General features: G+C 39.5%; 1 protein-coding gene across 1 annotated transcript in view; it reads right to left on the bottom strand.

The window, feature by feature from the left end:
• The window catches only part of LOC111874836 (structural maintenance of chromosomes protein 3), a 126,707-nt gene that overhangs the window by 28,985 nt on the left and 79,721 nt on the right, over positions 1-18,001 (bottom strand). Inside the window, exons 15-16 of the mRNA XM_023870673.2 lie at positions 4,625-4,766; positions 3,524-3,682 (exon numbers count right to left, since the gene is read on the bottom strand). Of these exons, the coding sequence (XP_023726441.1) occupies positions 3,524-3,682; positions 4,625-4,766 (301 nt within the window). The remainder of the gene's footprint in view (positions 1-3,523; positions 3,683-4,624; positions 4,767-18,001) is intronic.

Below are 18,001 nucleotides of genomic sequence, written 5' to 3'. Positions count from 1 at the left end.
TGTCGAAGGACGCCTGGGGTGTGGCATGTCTTCTGTTGCCATGTTGCCAGATTTGAAATGGGAAAACCACTCGTAGACCTGTGATTTCCCCAAAGCATCATCATTAAAGGCTTGCCGAAGCATCCCAACAGTCTCGGCTACAGTTTTCCCTAACAGAAAGCAAAATTTCACGCACACTCTTTGTTCCTTCTGGTTGGCCATCTCACTAATCGCCAAAGGGTTGAAACAGGAACGCACACAACAGAGCACCACAGACAAACCACTTAACTCAGACTGACGCCAGCTCACTAACAGTCGCGGGAGACACCCAGCTAACACCACCTAGCAGCACAACTTGTAACTACAAAGCATGCGCGTGCAACAGGTCGGTTCCGGTTATTTTTGGGTCCCCCTTCGTATTTGTACCTATTCTTAAACACATCTTTAATCTAAGCTTATCTCAGCATTTTTTCCCTCCTTATGGAAGCAAGCAGCAACTGTTCCTGTTCTCAAAAAAGGCAAAAGTACCTCTGTTAGCAATTATAGGCCTATATCCATACTGAGTAATTTTTCTAAAATACTCGAATTTATTGTTCATGAACATGTTTCCCCTTATCTAAAATAAAAAATTAGTCTTTGTCAGCACGGCTTCTCGAAAACTAAATCCACAAGCACCAATTTGGTAACTTACGTTGATTTTATTTCTCCTATAGTTGGCTCTCAGAGACAAGATGATGCCATTTATTTTGATCTTGGCAATGCATTCGACCTTGTCCCACATTCTCTTCTTCACAAGCTTAGTGCTATTGGGCTTTCTGATGGTTATGTAAGCTGGTTTCGCAGTTACCTAACCAATCGGAAATCTCAGGTCTGTGTTTCTGGTGTTCTTTCCTCACCTTTTGTAGTTCTCTCCGGTGTTCCTCAGGGATCTGTCTCTGGATCCCTTCTCTTCAATGGGTTTATTAATGACATGTGTGATGCAGTTACCCACTCTAAGTGTCTGCTTTTTGCTGATGATGTCAAAATTTACCGAGCCATTAGTTCTCCTCAGGACTGCTATCTACTTCAGTCTGACATTAACTCTATACATGGTTGGCGCATTGCTAACTGTATGAAACTCAACATCAGTAAAACTAAAGTTATATCCTTCTCCAGGAAAATCAACATACTGATCTATGATTACAAACTTTGTCAATCATCAATAGCCCGGACCGATTCTATAAAAGACCTGGGAGTGTTTACTGATGCTAAACTATATTTCCATGACCAGGTCAATTACATTTTCTCTCACTGTGTAAAACTGTTGGGTCTAGTTCATAACATTACTTCCAATTTTTCATCTCTAGACTATATGCTCAGATTGTACACGGCATTAGTTAGATCTAAGCTTGAATATGCATCTGTAGTCTGGAATTAGATTACATCAACCGATGCCATAAGCTTGAATACATCCAGCAGAGGTTTGTGGCCCTTTGTTTTAATCGTTTCTATCCTCGAGTTCATTACAATTATTCTCTTGCTCTGGAGGAATTAAAATTGCATACTTTATGAACTAGAAGACATCGCCTTGATGCTCTCTTTCTTATTCAAATTTATTTTGGCTCGAATTTCTGCCCTTGTGTGCTGGAACTTGTTAGTCTCTGAGTTCCTGTTCGGTATATCACACACTTTGCATTGTTCAATGTTTGCTCCTCATGTAAAAATTGTCCTTCTGCTAGAGGTGCAACAGCTGCTAGTGTCATATGCAGGGATGTTGACATATTCAGAGCCAGGAAAGTTCTCCTCAATCATTTTTTAAATATAGTATAATTGTTAGTATTATTATTTGCATGTACAATAAACAACAAATAAACTGAATTATTATTATTATTCTCTTTGAAAATCTGTACTTCTCATTTCTCAATTAAATATTTATACGTTTCATTTCTCAGTTCTCAATAACACTTAGATTTATGTTAATGAAATTATTATTATTATTGATGTTGTTTGTTTGTTTGTTTACTTGTCTTCATTAATGTGCTTTGCCGCCAGTGCTTACCTATAATTAGTCTTTCACTTTATGTTGTGTTTGTCCATTAAGTAATTACTTGTATATACACTTTGCTGTGTCTGTAATTGGCCTTGCAGCTGTTGACTCAGCACATCAATAATAAAGAACTGAACTGAATTGAATTAATAATTTTCTGCAGCTTCTTATACATACTCCAGAATGCGAAAGTCTATGTGAGACTTTAATCTGACATATCTCAATATTACACAGCACAGAAAAACGGAAACAACTAGACATAACAATGATATAGAACTATTACAAGCTAAAAAAAAGGGGTCATCACTGTGAGGACCTCTGAGAACTCCAAATAATGCCCCAACTTTCTGTTTTAACAGAAGCGGTACAAGGACATAAACCATATCAGTTCAAGATATTAAATATTAGACATCAATAAGATTTTAGTCCAAATAATTGTAAATAACTTATATAAAAACTTTTGAGTATGTATTATGAACTTTGTAATGTAATAGTAGTTCCTAAACATGTTGATCTTGCCTTCTGAAGATGGTCAGCTGACCAAAACATGTAAAGGCAATAAATATCTACAAATTGAATCACACTGGACGGTGTCAACAATTATTCTATAATCCATATTACATTGTTTCACGTTGGGAACATGGCAGTGTAGTTGGTTGAGGCACTGTGCTACCAGCCATAAGGTTGTGGGTTCAATTCCCGACAAGGTCACTGGACTTTTCAATTGACCTAAACATTCTAGCCGTACTATGACCCTGGGGCTGACTCAGCCTCTAACAGAAATCAGTACCAGAAATCTTCCTAGGGGTAAAGGGTGGCCAGCACATAAGAACCTCACTGCCATCTGTGAGCTAACTGTCAGGAAATGTGGGAGTCTCGACATCTCACAACCCTATGGGCCTCCACAGCCTGTTACAGGGATAGCTTTACCTTTTTCTTACTTTATTGTTTCATGTTAAGTGTTTGATGTCTTCTGAATACCCTGGAAACACACGTAATATAAATTTTAAACTCCTAAGCCTAAAGCAATTCCACATTATATATCTATCCATTTAATGTGAGGGTCACTTTTAATTGTACTCCTATACATATGTACTACAAACAACATCATTCTCAACAGAGATACACATTCTTAGAACAATTATGATATTCGTTTTAGTTTTAATCAGCACAAACACAATTCATTTAAATTTTATTACTGTATGATGGTGTCCACGTAATGGTAGGTTAGAATACCTCCACTGTGGCACTGTAAGACATAGAAGGTGATGAAAAGGTAACCTGGTACCTGGGAGTATAACTGGGCACCCTGTCAATGGGGGACATAAATACAGGTCCTCCAAGTTGGGGACTAGACTCAAGGCTAATGACCTTGCTCTGTAAAGAAATTATTGTCACAAAATCCAAAGAAGTGAAAACCAGATGCAATCTGGCAGAATCTTTTGGGGAAGGCTATGACTCAAAAGGGGCTGTTTTGCCAATGACAGTGATGGTGGTGGTGGATCTGAAAATACTTACCTGATCTCCATCAAGGGTAACACAGTCCAAATTATTCTCTTCTGCAAAATGAAATGCAGCTTCCATGTTTCTGCAGAGAAGAGTCCTGCCAAACACATACTGCATTGCTTTATCATATTCCTGTGCATACTGCAGTCTGTGTATTAGTGGCAAAGCATCCTGTTTGTGGAAACATACAAAGACTGTTCAATAGCACTACTTTCAAATTCCTTAAACATGACAGTTTAGCACAAAACAAGAATGAATCTGACTGTTATAAGGGCTTTTTCTTACACTTAAAATGTTCCTTCTTATCGTGTCAAGATGGCTGATAAGAATATGATAAACAACTCTGTGGAGCTGAGCCCTTCTTGAGTAGCCATCAGTTGAATAGCTACTCAAGAATTTCCCAACATTTTATGGAACCCAAAGCATGTTAACATGACCCTTCCTCTGGTCCCTATGCTTAGCCAGATTAATCCGGTCCATACCACCCCATCCTATCTCCCTAAGATGAATTCTAATATTGTCCCCTCACCTACATCTTGGTCTTCTTAGTGGTCTCTTTCCTTCTGGGATAAGGACATGGTTATTCATAGATATTCATTTACAAATCGAGTAGTATGAATGTTTGCTCTATATTCTTTACTTCTCAGGGTAAGACAGAATTTAAAACTGTCTACAAGTTCTCCACCATGAAGATTTTCTTTAACTTTGCAGATGACTTAAAAAATCTATGAATCATATCAATTTTATACTAAAAATGGTCACAGTGTTGAAAAGCAGATACAGAAAGTTGCTGGTTTCTCTTTTTCTGAGGCAGTTCCCTGTACAAAAAATACTTGAAGTTCATTCCCTGTCAAAGCCAAAACTCTCCACTACTTTTATGGACAATCTCATTTGAAATTAATATGTAAAATTCCAACAACAAATTGTCACATCCCGGTGTAAGAAAGGAATTCCGAAGGAGCATCCAATATAGAGTGAGGTAGTGTCTCTGCTATCAAATAATACTCCAATTACTCTTGTAAACACATTATCTTAATACGCTTGTTTTACCTGTAAGAGAGAAAGAAGTCTTGGGTGATGTATAAAGAAGATATGTGTATAATTAAAACTTACTTTGTTGACTGGGTAATGATGAGCTTTAACTGAAAGGTGGTTCAGAAGAAAGAAATTTATCTCTCCACGCAAATGATTACGGTTAAATTCCTTTGTTAACTTGGAAGATACTTCATCAGTGGTCACAATGTGGTAGAAGAGCCTGTAACACAAAGGAATACAATTTGTGTAGTAGAACTATTATTTGTTCCAAAAATTCACACACCTCAAACAGAACAAACAGAAGTGATAATCCTTCCAGGCACAATTTCACAATTCACATACAAAGAGCCATAACTAAATTTAATTTCATGATTTTTCAGCCACATCAAAATTTACAAATGGTATTGGCAGTGTCACATAACAGGTTTACACATTAACTGTGATTTAAGAAAAAGCCCAACAAAACACACTCATTACATGTGAACATGCAGAATATTTACAATGCTACAACCTTATGAGCCTCCATGGCCCGTTACGGGGATAACTTTTTAAGGTGGACCTATTTACACTGTATTGATCCATTACACTGACTAGAAGCACCATGATCAAGTGTGTTTAAAACTTCCATTTTTCTTGGAGGGTTACAGTCATGTTTTCCTCTAGCACTCATTTTAACTGACGGAAAATACAATACTAAAACGCTAAAATGAAAATAAAATGTAGACCTACTAAAACACTAACAAGCACTGTTCACGTACACTTAGAAAGTTTAGGGATAGCTCTCTGCATGCCTACACTCCTGCAGGAGATTTTCTAGATCTAGAATGCTTTGACTTTAAGTGTATTTTAAAATGGTTTTGATGTGAGGCCTACATGTAATGCCATCGTCTATGTTAGCGCTATACATGGCAGTTTGCGATTGTCAATTGCAGCGATGTAATCAAGGTCATTGTGTGAATTATCGCAAATTCTGAATTAGTGAGGTTTCACTGTATATAAAGGTATTAATTAATTAGGCACTATGCCATGAAGACATAGGAGGCAATGGACCATTCTTGACTTTGGCACAAGAAGGAGATGAGTGGTCAGCTTCTTCACACCCAGGCTGCTTTACCTCTGGGGAAAAGGCCCTGGTACCCACTCGACAGGAGGCTGGGTAGGGTCCCAGAGTTGGTCTGGATGCTGTTGACAAGAGAAAAATCTTTCCCCTGCTGGGAAACAAACCCTGGCTGACCATCTCATGGCTCGTCACTAGATTGACTGAGCTATCCCGGTTGTGTGTATGTGTATTTTCATGTGTATGAGTGACTACAAATGGGGTTTGGATTGGTAATTGGTTTTATTGAACTCTTACAGAAAATAACTACAAGTAACTACAGTGCTATCGCTAATTCAAACTCTACAATTCACTACAGCACACACTAAGTCTTCTCAGTCTGCTGTATCTTCACCAGTTGTCGCCTGGTAATGGCTTCAAGCGCCATTGCTTCCTCAGCTTCAGTGTTCACACCTTTATTGGCCTGTAACGGTCTCACAACTAACTAAACTCTAGACCTGTTCTACTTATAACACCTTGGCATGGATGGCACAGAAAACACCTCTCCTAACAGCTCTTCTACTGTTGCATCATGCAGCAGTTGCACAGACCGTGTAGAGAACACCGTTACCCAGTTAGTCCATTGGTGCATCTTAGAAATCTGTTGCCTAGCAACGGGTGTTGTTAACAGAGGCATTACATAGTGACGGGTCTATATGCTATCATACATAAAACCTCAGATCCACATGAAACTGTTTCAATTTGAAAACCTGACATTAGCCAGAAGATTCGATCTTTTCTTCTGCAGGTTTCATGCATGTGGACATGGGAACCTTTCACTATATTCTCCAAAGAATTCTTGAAACACTTTACAGCATTATATGCATGTGGAAAGATAAGCTATACTTTGCACCATATTCTGTATTCCGTATTAAGTGGGTGGGTTTCCCCATGCACTTAGACCGGTTACTGGTCCATTGTGCGTCCCCTTTTAATTTCTACTGTCTCCATACCCTACGGGTACTGGTGCTTACTACCAGCCCCTTTCTGCCAGCGAGGTTCCAACCTCTTACTGGCAGTGGTATCTAATAGTTAGTCCCTTTCTGTCAGCGAGGTCATCCCTCCTCTGGCAGGGGTTCCTAGTCCCTCTCTGCCAGCAAGGTTTCTACCCTCTACTCGGCAGTGGTATCTAATACTTTAGTCCCTTTCTTCAGAGAGGTCCCCCCTCTTCTGGCAGTGGTACTGGATACTTCCCCCATCTATCGGAGGAATTGGAAACTAGTTGGGCGGGAAACTTGACCTAATTTTGCTCAGAGGTCTCCTAGAGACATGAGGTTCTTTTACGTGTCGTAAATTTACGACACGGGACCCATGGCTTAAAGTCCCTCCGGAGGGCTTACTTTGCACCAAAAGTTATGACATATGGTCGTACAAGAATGTGAGGAGAAGCAGTAGTGTGGTGGGGATACCCCTCAGTACACAAACAGTAGAAAAGAGTATCTACCTCTCTCCTCTATAACCACCACCTGACGATTCACTGTGCATAAAGCCAGGCAAAAGATTAACCTGCTACATCTGTCTGTGCATTGTTTGATCATCAGGTCATGTCCACGTTCATGATTTCACCAAAAATGCAACATTATTTCTGAGTGCATGCTATCACTCATAGCGCAAACTCTGGAAAGGCCAAGCTGTCCTTACGCTTAAATAAAAAAAAAAAAGGAAGCTATAAAGACACTGGGAGCATTGTTCAATGCAATCTTAACCTCGTTACTAGATGGAGGTAAAACATCACTTTAATGTCCCTGGCTGCTTAACCTTAGTACCCACCGGAAAGTAGGCTGGTGGGTTCCAGAGTCAGTTAGGACACTGTGGAGAAAACAAAAATCTCTGCCCTTGTTGGACCCTAACTCCTTGGTTGTCCAACCTGTAGCCTAGTCACTATACTGACAAAGGTATCCTGACTCATGCATGTAGAAGAACAAGTCATTCAGACTGGACCCTACATCATTCACACCTATGCAGCGACCCACCTGTGGAAAATTGGCATATATTTCAGTGATGGGTGCTCACTGGGAATACCAGTAATATTTGAATATACACACATTGCCATTAATATGTGTGTAAAATTATTTTTCATAATAAAGAAAGTCAAACAACAATTTGACACAGTAAATATTTTACACATTAATCCTTAACTAGACTGGAGTTATGTCAAAAACCATATACTTTTTTTGTGTGTTCAGATTCATACTAAAGAATATTCAACAAACCTTTACCATAACTTTAGACCTACTCATTTCTAATCAGTGTCTCTGAAGCTTACAGTGAAGTTTATTTTTTACAAAATGTTTACCAAAATGCCACCTGACATCATCAGGTGCAAATATTCTCATACAAAAAGCTTAGATAACATGACTTTTTAAATTTTAACTTTTGTATTTAGTTTCTGGTTTACTGTGTGGAGCAGAGACATATGGGACTCTAGTTAAGGCTCTTAAGCAACTGTAATATGGAAGGCTACTAAATTTGCTACTTGCATGCCAAGCTGTAGCATATAGGGTTGAAAAATGACGATAATTTTCAGGATAGGAAACACTGTTACCATACAGAATCCATCTATCAATTTTATTATCAGAACCTGTAACATAAAAAAACTGGAAATATCATGAAGTCATATTTCAAAATCTGTAAAATTGCACATGGAGAAAAATGTGAAAATATCAATGTAAAAGAATCTTGTTGTCACTACTCGACATACAAACAGAGGCAAACCATTTTGTCACAAATACTAGGAGACAATGTACACTGAATACAGAAATATTATCTGCATAAAATATGCAGGCCTACATAATACGAAAGGTTTATTGCAGAAGTTCTGTCTTCTAGGATATAACACCATATAGTTGGCTCTGCTAGTTGCCTGCTTCATGCTGGTTTCTTCAACGGCTTATGTTTCAACCTTTAAGATGGTGGTGACACATTCCATGAAACATCTGTTGATATTAACTTGACTACATGGCATTACATCCTAGAAGACAAAACTCTTCATAACCTAAACATATTATGGAATATGCTGTGTATTTATGCAATAGTCTCTCTCACACAGTTTGCTAAATTATTTATGTAAACACAACCACCACCACCACATCTGAACACACTGTTTGTTATGTACTCAGAGTTCTACTGTTTCCAAATTATGGCATACTTCGGTTGCTTCCATTACAATGAACCTAATTTTTAAGTACTTTAGGCGACAGTTAATTCTACACGAAGATAATCTGAGAGCACATTGAAAACTGTTCTACTGCACAGGAGAAACAGCTACACACTATTCTTATCAGCTAACCCACACACTTTCAGACTTGTGATGTGGGTGACAAACAAACGGTCTATAAGAAGAAGAAGAAGAAGAAGAAGAAGAAGAAGAAGAAAACCTCCAAATTACAGCAGATGCTGGAAGTACCTTCCATTCTACCACATGTATTCCTCAAACTTTAATAACAGCTCTGCATTCTAATGCTCAAGTTCTTGGAAAATAGAGTTAAGTTTTCTGTCATGTCTGTAGTTGTGTGGGGGTTTGATCTGTAAATGATATACTTCATGATACCTCCAAAATAAGAGTTGGATGGCAATGATGAAGCTGAGTAATGTATCATTTTTCCCCAATAAACTTTCATTTCATTTATACAGTGAGGTAAATTAACAGACTAGTGGATATGATATTCAAGTCCACACAATTCAAGACTAATAAATGTGGTTCAACTGCATGACTACAGAACTGATGCATAGTACGGTGTGGGTGCAGCAGAATAATTGGACTGATTTTCTTCAAGGACAGAATTCTGAAAGGAGTATGTAGCAGATGCTGTACTCGTTCTTTTGAGTGGCTAACAGAAGAAGAATGTCTGTATCCATTCTTCCATTAAGACTCGACTACTGCTCATACAGGTGTTCTTCTGCCTGACCAGGTGAACAGTTTGTTGTAGGCTTTCAGATCTTCCCCGTATTAAATGATACTATTAACCAAAAATTACAGGGGTAATACATAATGGAAAACTCTGGTAGGTATTCCTCTATGATATGATGGTACGGTTTACAACGTCAATGTGTACCACTGCAAACAAGAAAAATGAATATGTACTAAATAACACTTTATTTAATATAGAATTACTGGGGGTTGGAATCTACTTTATTTAATATTGCTTATAAAATATTTTTGAAGGTGTGACTTATCTCATTATGTCATCATAAGAGTTACTAGAATCTATTTTCAGCACAAAATGTGAACCAAAATCGCCATGACAACGATTTTGTTGAACATAAAGGAATTCTCTTCCGTAATACTGCTTACTCAAGTGACATACCATCTGGGACAAAGTGCTAAAGTGCACAGATGTGTCTGTAGATTCAAATAAAAAATTGACCCTTATTAATATATACAATATTAGAGAACTGCCTGTTGAAATCAATGGTAGACTGAAAATCTTAATATAAGGGCCGTATTTGTTATAGGCTGATTCCAAAGGAGGTCATTCCTTGTAAGAAAAAATACAAGTACGACTTAGAATGGAATTCTTTACAAGAAATATCAAAGTTTATATTTATGTTATTACATCACTGCTATTTAGAAATAATGTACGGATATTACTGCATCATTAACTAAAGAAATGTCAGGAAAGAGCTTCCTAGCCAGTAGGTACCGGGGGTTCTTTCCCTGAAGATAAAATGGCCAGGGTGTGAAGGTGACCACTCACCTCCATATAGTCCCGAGGGCAAGAATGGTGGAGTTATACTTCTGCTCCCCAATATGTCTTCATGGCATAGTGCTTAGTTAATTAATTAATTAATCAATCAATCAAGGACAAGGCCAATATTACCTTTACAAGGAAAAGGGCACTTGATAAAATTTTTAGTTCACCACCATTTAACTGCTACAAATCTGACAACTTGGCGTGTGAGGAAAATTATGTCCAAAAGAGAATGTTTCCAGAGTCACAAAAGTTAAAAAAAGGAAATGTTAACATCAACTATTTTATAGCTCACATTCTAAACAAAAAAGTTTTAAAAAATAAAAGTAAAAGAAGAAAAAAATTTGCATTTGAGATGGAAGTATATACGTGTATAACAAGGTAAAGAGATATAAGTGCCCAATAAGAATTACTCCCCCCTCGTTGGTGTCTCCACCTTATCGTGGTGAAGGGGTTTGAGTATGCCAAGGACCCTGAGGGCTATACCAGTGGTAGCGTAGCTACTGGCAGGGCCTCCCTTGCTGGACAGGTCAAAGGGTAGGCATCAGACGAAGAGAGACATCAAAAACCAAAAACTGATGCCGGAAGCAGCATCATCAGCAGCGAATTGAAGCAGAGAGCAAATGATGCTCGAGATGGTTCAAGTTTGTATAGCAACAGGCGTGACCAGAGTGGTTTGAACGGCTGTTGTACTGCGATGTGGAAAGCAAATGGAAAAATTACCACATTATCACTTTTCCTGGATAGTCTCTTTCCAAAAACAGAGATACCATGTATGGGAGACGTTTCCTCTGGAGACGAAACAAACCGAAGGGGCAGATAGAAGTGACTAGAAGACGAGGAAGAAGATGTAAGAAGATGCTGGATGACCTTGGGGACAGAAGAGGATATTTTTATTTGAAGGAGAAAGTTTGAGATCGCATTAAGTGGAGGAACTCTTTTGGAAGAGACTGTAGACCTGTCGTCTGACAGATTACTGATGGCTGAATGAATGAATGAATGAAGAATTACTGATAAAGTATTCAAATAGTTATCTCTGCAATGCTATTGTGAACCATGTGTTCAACAGATACTGATAAATACAGTTGAAGTCCACAGAGTTAAATAAAACATAACGGCCAGAAATACTGTTTTTCTCTTGTTATAAGCTGCAAAGATATATTTGGTGAGCTAGAAAAAATTTGGGATAAATTACATTAAAATGGATTGTTCTCAGTTATTCGGGGTAATGCTTGCTACCATTCAGTCCAGAACCTTTTGTCTTCTCGTCTGTTGTCCAAAAACATAAAAATTAGAATATACAAAACTATAATTTTGCCTGTGGTTCTGCATGGGTGTGAAACTTGGTTTCTGACATTAAGGGAGGTACACAGACTGAGGGTGTTTGAGAACAGGGTGTTGAGGAGAATATTTGGATCGAAGAGAGATGAAGTGACAGGAGGTTGGAGAAAACTATATAATGAGGAGTTTCATAACTCGTACTCTTCACCGAGCATAATTAGAATGATCAAGTCAAGGAGGATGAGATGGGTAGGGCATGTAGCACAAATGGGGGAGAGGAGAAATGTGTGTAGGATATTGGTGGGAAAACCGGAAGGAAAGAGCCCACTGGGAAGACCAAGACATAGGTGGGTGGGCAGTATTAAAATGGATCTTAGAAAGGTAGAATTGGATGGATTGGATAGATCTGGCTCAGGATAGGGACCAGTGGAGGGCTCTTGCGAACACGATAATGAACTTTATGTTTCCATAAAATGCTGGGAAGTTCTTGAGTAGTTGCAGAATTGGCGGCTCCCCAGAAGGGCTTAGCTCCATGAGTAAGTAAGAAAGTAAGTTCTCAGTTATAATGGAATATGAGTTTTTCTGTACTAAAATGCACAAGGCTAGTTTGCAGTATTCTACTGTCAGAAAATGAAGCACTCTTTGGGTTTGAGGTTCTCACAGCGGTGACCACAAAGTGATGTAATGCCACATAGTGTGGTAGAAGTTCACAGACATTTGGGTGGAACGTGCTGCCTTCATCTTCAAGATGAAAGGCAAACCTTGCTTTGTTTGGCACCCGCTCTTTGCGGGCTACTTTCATCACAACTTCAATCCTGAAGATGGAGGTTAACCTGCAATGGATTAAACGGTACCACTCCAGTCCACTGAGCCTCCTATCCAATGGGTACCGAGGGATATTTCCCTGGGGGTAAGCGGCAGAGGTGTGAAGCTGACAACTCACTTCCAGGTAGTGCTAAGGTCTAGAAAACGTGGATCTATACATCCACTGCCCCATACGCCTTCACAGCGTAGTACTTATTTAGTTAAATAGAGGGAAAATTTTTATTCCCCATAAGTTAGTATTTTTAATGTGAGAGAAAAGAGAAACAATATGGTTCTCCTAAAATCATAATTTAATGTGTTTTGTAAGGAATATTTATGCCATAATATTGAACATTTATTGTATCATAACAATGAATTGTTTCTTCAGGTGCATTTTTCTCTCCAGACACTTGTACCAATATTAGTTCAAGTTTATCAATACACAATGCTCTGAGGTAGACATGATTACGCAATATTGGAGAACAAACAAAAACATTACATTTGACCTTCCGAGAACAAAAACAGATGGCACTGAATGAATTAGTGTTATGCAAATACAGACTTCTCTAGAGTAACAGAATGGAATAAAACTAAGGGCTTCCTTTAGTTTCAGTTAACCCTCCCCCCTTAATGGAGACCATCTAATCATTCATTTAGAGCCAAATTATCAATAATTATTTTATTATCAAATAATGCATATAGGAATTATGCCGCCATCAACACAACAAATACTCAGTTTTTATTTTCGATCTTTATACTGCTACATGTTTCGGTCACATAAGACTCGTCGTCAGGCAGTTGTACACAGGAATACGTATAGTCATTGAAATATATATATGGATCCTTATCGGTGCAAAGCCTCACAATATATACATCACCTCGAAGCAAAAGTTTTATGTTTATATAAAATATGAGGCTTTGCACCGATAAGGATCCATATAGATATTTCAATGACTATATGTATTCTTGTGTACAACTGCCTGACGACGAGTCTTATGTGACCGAAACATGTAGCAGTATAAAGATCGAAAATAAAAACTGAGTATTTGTTGTGTTGACGGTGGCATAATTCATATATATATCTGAAACACACAACATGATGCAACGAATGAAGATAATTAAATAATGCATTACAATCAGGACATACTTAAAACAAACGCGATCAAGGAGAATGCCGTCTTCTGGGATGTGGAGCCAGAAGACGGCATTCTTCAAGGTCACCGCCGTGAAAACCTCAAATCCTATAGATTTGATCAAGATTCCTTCAAAACTTCTTGTCACAGATATATACATCTTACATAATAATGAAAGATCCAGCGCAAAAAGCATGTGGTTCCACTTTAATAAAATGTTGGAAAACAACAAAAATACATGTTTAAAAACTCAATTAAAACGACACCACTGAGCGGCTCCTTTTTACTGTAAGAGTGTAAATTAAACGAGGGTCGTACTGAAAGTCATGAGCAACAATTTTTTGTAGTTAGTTAGTTATTTAGAGGGGGTGGGTTTCCCCATGCACCGCGACCAGTTTGATCTATTGTGCTTCCCTCTATGATATTCTACCAGTCTCTTTACCCTACCGATAAATGGTGCGTACCATCAGTCCCGCCGAGCAAGCGAGTTCGGCCACTTGCTTAGCGGTGTCTATAATGCTTCCCCCATCTATCAGAGGCCTTAGAGACTATTNAAATTCGACGACCTCAGCCGGGTATTTGAACCCGCGTACGACGAGTCATGAGGTGGGAACGTTACCTCTAGACTCCGGAGGCCGTTAACAATTTTTTGTAAAGTAACATGCTTTATTATTGACAAACCAAAAACACCACCTCAATCTACAGACCTTTCTTTATTTTTCCACATAATCGCCACTTCTTTGTACACATTTCTCCTAGCGTTCTGGGAGTTTGAAAATTCCGCTTCTGTAAAATTCCGTTCCAGCGATCCGAAGACACTGACGCACTGCTTTCTGAATTGCCTCCCTTGTCTCAAAACGTTGTCCACGCAGCTGATCCTTCACAAATCCGAAAAGATGGTAGTCGGAGGGTGCCACATCAGAGGCTATAGGAGGGGTGTGGAAGAACCTCATCTTTGCAATTCCTTCCAAAGTGAGGCGAGCGGCGTGGGGGCGAGCGTTGTCATGCAGGATAATGATGTTTCGTCCAGGACGTTTACCGCGCAATGCATGACGGAGCTTGTGCAGCGTCTGGACATAACGAGCAGCATTAATGGTTTGCCCAGGTTCCAGGAATTCGGCCAGAATAAACCCCTCTGCATCCCAGATGAATGTGCCCACCACCTTCGTAGCTGATCGCACTGTCTTTGACTTTTCTTTTTGTGATGGAGAATGCAAATGGTGCCATTCCATATTCTACCGTTTCGTTTCAGGCTCGAAATGGTGAAAGCAGCTTTCGTCACCTGTCACAATACAGAGCAAGAAATCATCGCCTTTGTGTCGATATCTCTGCAGCAGTTCTGAGGTGATGGCTTTTGCTGACCTTTGTGGTCTTCGGTCAATAACTGCGGGACCCAACGAGCACAAGCTTTCCTATAGCCCAAGCTTTCAATCATCTCCTGTACTGCACTGTGCCCTATTCCAAGTTTTCGGGCTATTGTGTCCACAGTCACACGCCTGTCATCTTGAATGATCTCATCCACTCTTTCCTTGTTGCGTTCAGTTGAGACTGTTCGAGGACGACCACTCCGAGGCTCATCTTCGATGCTAGTGTTCCCATCTTTAAAATGTTTCACCCATCTTCGAACACTGCTCGCACCCAAGCACACAATTTCATAAGCACGCTGAAGTCTCTGATGAATTTCTGCAGCAGGGATTTCCTCTTTCACAAGAAATTCGATGACAGCACGTTGGCGAAACGACATATCGTTGTCGGCCATTTTGTTAGGAGCGATACTGGTCACGTGATGCAAGCTATTGACGTCACAAGACACTCAAGGTTAACACAACAGCTGGTTCCACTTACCACCGTACTCTCTTTCGTCTGCTGTTCCCAGGTTGCATGCAAAGAAACGTTGCTCATGACTTTCGGTATGACCTACGTAATTTGAGATACACCATTCTGTCACCCATAAACTGGGCGATATATGTTGCACATAGATGTACTGCAGCATCCTGTTGCACGTCACTTATTTTCACTTCTTATTCACCGTCTCACATGCAACTTGTGTTAAAATCTTAAAATTCACTTTGAATTTCATATTGTTTTTCATATCACTGATGCATTCGACGGATATGGTCATCATCTGATGCTTCGAAAATTGTTGTACTTCCTTCAATGAATACACTTCAAATAAACTAAATAGGTTAGTTTCACACATAGTGGAAAAGAAAAGATTAAAATCATAAAACGATTTGGAGAAACACAAATAAAAACTGTTTTCGAACATGAAACAATATGGATACTCGTAGATAAACACGATATAAGCGGCATTTACCAAATGAAATGCACTGACTGACCGCAAAAATAGAGGGCAAACAGGTCGTAATTTACACACGAGATATAAAGAGCATATACAGGAAATTCGGAACAATAATATCAATTCGGGATATTCGAACCACATACTTAACCCGGGATATGCATATGGAAATATAACTAATAATATGGTCATTATGAAAACAGAGGGAAAAAGGAAAACACTTCAACACATTAGAGAGATACCACATACTAAACACAGCCAGGACAGCGCAGTGTGTATAGTGACTGCCTACGGGCTGGACGACCGAAGGGTCGGAGTTCGAGTACCGGTGAGGGCAAGAATTTTCACTCTCCATGTCGTCCAGACCGGCTCTCTGGCCCACCCAGCGTCCCATCCAATGGGTAAAGCGGCCGGGACGTGAAGCTGACCACTCACCTCCAACTAGTGCCGAGGTCAAGAAAACGTGGGTCTATACATCCACTCCCCCATGTCTTCCTGGCGTAGTGCTTAGTTAGTTAAGCACAGGGACAACTTTACCTTCTACAAGAACTACACAATGCTCGTAGAAACACACATAACCCATCTACCTCGAGTATGCAGGGAATGTGACAGCTTATCCAGTTAACAGACAGCAGAATTGGCTTATCGGAAGTGGAAATGAATATACAAAGTATTCAAGTCTATTTAAAGGAACGTGGCTTGGAAACAGCACCGAACAAATGCCAATTATATACCGTATTTACGCATGTATAGGCCGCACATTTTTTGCCAAAAATTCAAGAGGAAAACTGGGGTGCGGCTTATATTCGAAATCACGCTTCATTAAAAAAAAATATTCATAATTAGTAATACAGGGTGTTATACTCCTGAAATAATATTCCAAGAACATTATTTTTCCTATAATTTCTGTCTGAAAATTGCGCTGCGGCCTATACACGCACGCGGCCTATACATGCGTAAATACGGTATTTTAAAAAAAAAAAGGGACAGCCGATAAACAGTGTGAAATCATGGTACAAGGGGAAAAATTTCTTTGTTCAAATCAATTACATTTTTAGGTCTGCACTTAAAATCTAATCTAGACTGGGAGGACGAAATTAAAGCAATAGTTAGGAAACGCGAAAACCGATTAAAATCGTGAACTGTGAAGCACATTTGGTGGGGAGCGGATCCCGTAATTTTAATGTGACTCTGTAAGACAATTACAAGGTCGAGGATGGAACACGGAGCACTTTTATTCCATAAACTTTAGGAGACACGATTACAGAAGTTAGAGAAGATACAATATAAGTATTGGGCAATGCGCGGAACACAGGGTTAACGGAGTAGCACCCCAACCAATATAATTCTAGCAGAAGCATACTAAGCAGGTGAAACCCATAAACCGTGACCATCACCAGGAGTACCACATTATACAGGCCGCTAAAAATTATGGTTTGGAATGAAAATGGCGTGCTCAATGACTAGAATCTCTTTCCCAAATTCCTTGCAGAACATAGGATTGGTACTGCACGCATCAACGAAACTAATCTCTTCAACCTACCAAGAAATGGAGCGTAGCGGCCTATACAATATATCGAACAGAAGGACATAGGCCACCACATGGCGGAACAGCCGTAGCAGTAAGATCTATAATTCATCACAACAAACAAACCTACCGCAACTTACATCACCTGAAGTCACAGCAGTAAATAACCCAACCAGGACAGAGAATCTGTATACTCCTCATCCAGCCCAACACTCCTTGCCAAAAACTCACGACACTGACCTAGGACAACAAACACCTCATATTTCCTGGTGACTATAATGCCAGGCATACGATGTGGCACTCTCGTCTGACAAACACCAAGGGCTGACTACTGTACGGTCATGCTCTCCAACACAACTACGAAATCAGGGGTTCATATTTCCTTAAAAAAAAAACAAACTGCAATTATCGACAGGGCGTCCTCGACATAACCGTCATAAAAACCTGAGCAGTGCGTAGAAGCATTAAGCTCCGATCACAACCCAGTTACACTCTTCATGGACCTGGAACCACACGAAACTACAATGCCAACGACCGACCCGTTTAAAGCCAACTGAACCTACTACAGGCGTTTGCTGAATCAGGCGATACCAGGCAACCCGAACAACACGTCGAAAAAAAAA

This window comes from Cryptotermes secundus, unplaced genomic scaffold (genome assembly GCF_002891405.2).
Source record: "Cryptotermes secundus unplaced genomic scaffold, Csec_1.0 scaffold212, whole genome shotgun sequence".
Taxonomy (NCBI): Eukaryota; Metazoa; Arthropoda; class Insecta; order Blattodea; family Kalotermitidae; genus Cryptotermes; species Cryptotermes secundus.
The sequence above is the reverse complement of the archived record's forward strand: the minus strand, read 5'-3'. Positions and strand labels throughout refer to the sequence as shown.